Here is a 6,743-nt window from a genome sequence, read left to right on the forward strand (position 1 = left end):
ATTGTGGTGACCCACTCCTCTACGCAGTCCAGGTACATTTATTGGTGCGAATCATACAAGTTCAGGGTTTTTAATATATATTGTGGTGACCCACTCCTCTACGCAGTCCAGGTACATTTATTGGTGCGAATCATACAAGTTCAGGGTTTTTAATATATATTGTGGTGACCCACTCCTCTACGCAGTCCAGAAAGATACCTCGTTGCAACGTTTTGGACTAATAACTATATTGTGAGGTGTTCAGAATACACTGTAAATTAGTGGAAATGCTTGTTATTGAATGTTATTGAGGTTACTAATAGCATAGGAGTGAAAATAAGCCCAAAAACTTGATTTTTAAACTTTTTATGTTTTTTCCAAAAAAAATCCGAATCCAAAACCTTAAATCCGAACCGAGACCTTTCGTCAAGTGTTTTGCGAGACAAATCCGAACCCCAAAAATAATGAAAATCCGGATCCAAAACACAAAACACGAGACCTCAAAAGTCGCCGGTGCACATCCCTAGTTTCCTGTGGGTGCTCCGGTTCCAAATACTCCCACCGCTTACACTCCCACCCACACAAAAACATACTGGTAGCTATCAAATTAACCCTAGTCTGTGTGTGTCGGTGTGTGTGTGTCTGTGTGTGTGTGTCTGTGTGTGTCTGTGTGTGTGTGTGTCTGTGTCTGTCTGTGTGTGTGTCTGTGTGTCTGTGTCTGTCTGTGTGTGTGTCTGTGTGTGTGTGTCTGTGTGTGTGTCTGTGTGTGTGTGTCTGTGTCTGTCTGTGTGTGTGTGTGTGTCTGTGTGTGTATATTAGGGAATTTAGACTGTAAGCTCCAATGGGGCAGGGACTGATGTGAGTGAGTTCTCTGTACAGCGCTGCGGAATTAGTGGCGCTATATAAATAGCAGATGATGATGATGATCTACGTAGTACTATATATATATACTATACTATATATCCAGCACACGCTCTCACTATACAGAGATATAAATCTCCATTCTCCTCCTTCCTCCGGTCACTGTACTATGGGATGTGACATTCACAGCAGCATCTGCTCTCTGCACAGTAAGTAATCTCTGTCCAGTCACTCTATATAGTGCTGTGTTATATTATTATATTATATATTATATTAGACAGTCTCTGTAGAGTGCTATATTATATTATTATATAATATTATATTAGACAGTCTCTGTCCAGTGTCATTATAGAGTGCTGTGTTATATTAGACAGTCTGTGTGCACTCTCTTTTTTAAATGCTGTGTTCTTTTAGACAGTCTTTGTCCAGTCACTCCACAGAGTGCTATATTATATCAGACAGTCTCTGTCCAGTCTCCCTATAGAGTTCTCTATTATATTAGACAGTCTGTGTCCAGTCACAAGGGTGTCTCTATAGAGTGCTGTCTTATATTATATAGTCTCTATCCAGGTTCTGACCAGTCCAGTCTCTCTATAGAGTGCTGCATCATGCTAGACAGTCTGTGTCCAGTATCAAGACTGTCTTTATAGAATGCTGTGTTATTTTAGACAGTCTCTGTCTAGTCACAGGGCTGTCTCATAGAGTGCTGTATTACATTAGACATTCTGTGTCCAGTCACTGGGATGTCTCTATAGAGTTCTGTATTTTATTATACAGTCTCAGTTCCACATAAAGGGGTGTCTCTATATCATACTTGCCAACTCTCCCGGAACGTCCGGGAGACTCCCGCATTTTGCGGGAGTCTCCCGGACTCCCGAGAGAGTGTGGCAATCTCCCTGATCTGCCCATTAGTGGGCAGAATACGGTTCAAACGCCGCGATTCACCGGGAATCGCGGCGTCTGGCCCCGCCCCCACTGTAAAATGACGCGATTTGCGTCATTACATAACGGGGGCGGGGCTAAAATGACGCGATTTTCGGGGCCCCGCCCCCTACATGCCTACCTCCTACTAGCAGCTCCCGGAAAACAAAAATGAAATGTTGGCAAGTATGCATATAGTGCTGTTATTTTTCGACAGTCTGTTTCCAGTCACAGGGGTGTCTCTATAGAGTGTTGTATTGTTTTAGTCTGGGTCTGATTTATGTCCAAATGTATCTTGTACATTTCTGTAGAGCGCTGTATTATGTTAGACAGTCTCAGACCAGTCAGTAGGGCTGTCTCTCAAGAGCGCTGTATTATGTTAAACAGTCACTGTCCAGTCAGTAGGGGTGTCTCTCAAGAGGGCTGTATTATTTTAGACAGTCTCTGTCCAGTCAGTAGGGGTGTCTCTCGAGAGGGCTGTATTATTTTAGACAGTCTCTGTCCAGTCAGTAGGGGTGTCTCTCGAGAGGGCTGTATTATTTTAGACAGTCTCTGTCCAGTCAGTAGGGGTGTCTTTCGAGAGCGCTGTATTATGTTAGACAGTCTCAGACCAGTCAGTAGGGGTGTCTCTCGAGAGCTCCTGTATTATGTTAGACAGTCTCAGACCAGTCAGTAGGGGTGTCTCTCTAGAGCTCTGTATTATGTTAGACAGTCTCAGACCAGTCAGTAGGGGTGTCTCTCTAGAGCGTTGTATTAAGTTAGACAGTCTCAGACCAGTCAGTAGAGCTGTCTCTCTAGAGCGCTGTATTATGTTAGACAGTCTCAGACCAGTCAGTAGGGGTGTCTCTCTAAAGCGTTGTATTAAGTTAGACAGTCTCAGACCAGTCAGTAGAGGTGTCTCTCTAGAGCGCTGTATTATGATAGACAGTCTCAGACCAGTCAGTAGGGGTGTCGCTTGAGAGCGCAGTATTAATTTAGACAGTCACTGTTCGTTCCCTAGAGCAGCTTGGATAATGTGATGCTTTCTCTGGTTCAGGACACCTGAACACCTACTAGATGTCTCGTCTGCAGAGAGGGTGATGATGAGGAACCTCAGCATTCAGATCCTCTTCTCTGGAATGGGCACTAACAGCAGTGGCCAGTTCATGGGATTACAGCTGCTCCATTCCTTCAAACCGCTCATCATCCCCTGTTATTCCCTGGTGGTCTGCGTCGGTATCATCGGCAATTACCTCCTCATCTATGTCATCTGCAAAACTAAGAAGATGCACAATGTCACCAACTTCCTGGTGGGTAACCTGGCATTCTCTGACATGTTGATGTGTGCCACGTGTGTACCCCTCACCCTGGCATATGCATTTGAGCGACAGGGATGGGTTTTTGGTCACTTCATGTGTTATTTTGTCTACTTGATGCAGCCGGTGACTGTGTATGTTTCGGTCTTCACCTTGACTGTGATAGCAGTGGACAGGTACCATGCCACGGTCTACCCTCTGAGGAGAAGGCTCACCATCCCCACCTGTGCCTATATTTTGTCTGGGATTTGGCTGCTAAGTTGTCTGATGGCCACGCCAGCTTTGGTTCACACCTACTATGTTGAGTTTCCAAACTTGGATTTCTCCATCTGTGAGGAGTTCTGGTTTGGGATGGAGAGGAAGCGTCTTGCCTATGCATACAGCACACTGATCCTCACTTATGGTCTTCCTCTGATTGTCATCTCACTGTCCTACCTGAGGATCTCAGTCAAGCTGAAGAACAGAGTGGTCCCAGGGAACATCACTTACCTCCAGGCGGAGTGGGATCGAGCCAGAAGAAGGAAGACCTTCCGTTTGTTGGTGCTCGTTGTTGGGGCATTTGGACTTTGTTGGCTTCCTTTGCATATATTCAATATCATGAAAGATATTGATATTAATCTCATTGACAAACAATACTTTAACCTGGTACAGCTCCTCTGTCACTGGTTCGCAATGATGTCTGCATGCACCAACTCCTTCCTCTATGCCTGGCTGCATGACAGCTTCAGAGGGGAACTGAAGAGAATGTTCTTATGGAGGAGAAGGAGAGTTGGACCCACAGCTCCTTGTGCTCTGAGTGTGGTTCTATAATGTATAATAAGGAGCTGACAGGCAGGTGAGGTCCTGCCCCAAACTTTCCTAACCACCAATGTATCCACAGTAGGATGACCACTAGATATACCAAGCCTGAGTCATTAAGGGGAGTAACTTTGCACCTCGGCAAAACCATGTTGCATTGGAGGAGGGTGGAAATTTAAATTGTGGGGACAGATTTATAGTTGAGGTAGGGCAGATGATCCCTATATATCCTATCTCTACCATAAGATGATCAATGTATATCCTATCTCTATCATAAGGTGATCACTGTATATCCTATCTCTATCATAAGATGATCACTGTATATCCTATCTCTATCATAAGGTGATCACTGTATATCCTATCTCTATCATAAGATGATCCCTATATATCCTATCTCTACCATAAGATGATCACTGTATATCCTATCTCTATCATAAGATGATCAATGTATATCCTAGCTCTATCATAAGATGATAAATGTATATCCTATCTCTATCATAAGGTGATCACTGTATATCCTATCTCTACCATAAGATTATCACTATATATCCTATCTCTATCATAAGATGATCAATGTATATCCTATCTCTATCATAAGATGATCACTGTATATCCTATCTCTACCATAAGATGATCACTGTATATTCTCTACCATAAGATGATCACTGTATATTCTCTACCATAAGATGATCAATGTATATTCTCTACCATAAGATGATCACTGTATATCCTATCTCTATCATAAGGTGATCACTGTATATCCTATCTCTATCATAAGGTGATTACTGTATATCCTATCTCTACCATAAGATGATCACTGTATATTCTATCTCTACCATAAGATGATAAATGTATATCCTATCTCTACCATAATATGATCACTGTATATCCTATCTCTATCATAAGATGATCAATGTATATCATATCTCTACCATAAGATGATCACTGTATATTCTCTACCATAAGATGATCACAGGGATGGAAGCTACCAAATTATAAATAATGATAAGACTTCCCTTTAGTAGTTGGGTATAGAGTATATCGTATACCTGTGATCACCCCGTCTCCTTACTCTAAAGCTTCCCTCTGTTGCTGTGTTGTAGACCTGCCTTATACATACAGACAGATTTCTCACACACGTGTCCCTGGATTTCATGCGTCATTCACAATAATTACTAATGTGACAGACGTTTGCACTGTTACAATGTAATGATACATTGTGTCCATCAGAAAACCGGTTTTACTTCTAGTAATTTGTTATTTTCCGTTACATGGGACTGCTGTGGGCTTCAATTACTATTTACACATGATTTCCTGTAACATATTCTGATTACAGGGACAATATTATATACAATGTCACCGTCCTCTATCAGGTGGCAGAGGTGCGATATGATTCTAAACATTGCACATCTCTGCCTGTAGGAGGCGTAAGTTGTAAGGTAGTGAACGGCATATACTTTCATCGGATTGGTCCAGGGACTGTTTTAGGACTCAGTAACATCAATACGGATTTCATGCATTTGGGGCCAGATAAAAAACTGAACATATTGATTTCTACGGCTCCATTCACCGTGACAGTATAGTGCGTCGTCATAACGCTGCACAATCCATTGTCATCTGTTAATGCTCCGTATTTCTCTCATTAAACTGAATGGAGTTCTGCTCAACACACAAGTAATGTTTGTGTTTTTATGTGTGGTTTATGTATATTTCTTTTTCACCTTAAAATTACCCATGTAGAGATGTGATGAGCCCAGAAACTGTGCATCGCTGCTGTGAGGATGGAGGGGCCGCAGTCTGATGGCTGTCAGCGGTGTGTCTGAGACAGGACAACCTCTGCTCTCCATATGGGTGTATACAGATAGGAGATTGGACAATGCTGTGACTGTCAATACGTGTGAGCTCTTGAAGACCATGTATTATATCATTATTCTAGGTATAGTCACAGGACACAGTGCGCCTGATTCAATGCACGCAAAAACATGCATCATTCGGTCATACGCATTGTCACGAACGCCCAGCCTGTCCCAGATACTGCAATCTGCACAGCTGGCCATGACTGGAATCACTTTAGTCTCTTTTTCTGCCACCATGAATGGTTTATTATGGTGTCCTTACGTTCACTAGAACCACTTATTAATGTTTCACACTTAAATGACATACACATGTAGCATGAGCCTCCCTGGGCGTCGTAACTTCACAAAGAATAACGGGGAACACACTAGATTAAATTTATTTAATCTGAAAAATGTTTCCAATGCTTACTTACAAAAATGAATTACAAGACATGCAATATGTTACACAAATGAGTTTCAGAAAATAAAATAGGAAATAGAATCAGAGTACTACTTACTAGGTAGACTTGATATGTGAGGAAACATAATGGAAGAATATGGCACATTTCAGTCTTGATAGACTCCCTCATGAAAATGCACCCAATAATGTCTAAAGCAGAAGATTGAACCTTTCTTACAGGGTATTCACACCCACCTTAGGAATTGCACTTTCAATTAAGTCAGATTGATCCCCAAAATGACACAGAGCTTTCCGAAGTAAATTATCTATCACTAAGATATATGTTTGGGCACCTCAGAGAATCTCTCACCTCTGATCTCCTTTTAGTGACTAGATGGTTTGCAGTTTTGGGGCTTCAAACTCCTCAGAGATCCTCATCTATCTGCCTAGTTTCAAGAGACTCTTTGTTAATTGCACAGGTCACCTAGGTCAGTCAGCAAAGCATACTTTGAGAGGTTACATAAAATATACACATCGTCATACACAACAGAAAATAATAATCAGTCATTAGATATAGTAAATAATCATCACACGCATGTCCATGAACATGGAGCAGATGTGAAGATATGTCTGTTGTTGAATACGGGTCTAGGG

General features: G+C 42.0%; 1 protein-coding gene across 1 annotated transcript; it reads left to right on the forward strand.

Annotated features, from left to right (window-relative positions):
- Positions 1–2,840: 2,840 nt before the first annotated feature.
- Positions 2,841–3,924, forward strand: PRLHR (prolactin releasing hormone receptor). Its single transcript, XM_075215103.1, has one exon. The coding sequence runs from the start codon at positions 2,841–2,843 to the stop codon at positions 3,864–3,866; it is 1,026 nt and encodes a 341-aa protein (XP_075071204.1). The 3' UTR covers positions 3,867–3,924.
- The last annotated feature ends 2,819 nt before the right edge of the window (positions 3,925–6,743 follow it).

Source organism: Mixophyes fleayi, chromosome 6 (genome assembly GCF_038048845.1).
Source record: "Mixophyes fleayi isolate aMixFle1 chromosome 6, aMixFle1.hap1, whole genome shotgun sequence".
Classification (NCBI taxonomy): domain Eukaryota; kingdom Metazoa; phylum Chordata; class Amphibia; order Anura; family Limnodynastidae; genus Mixophyes; species Mixophyes fleayi.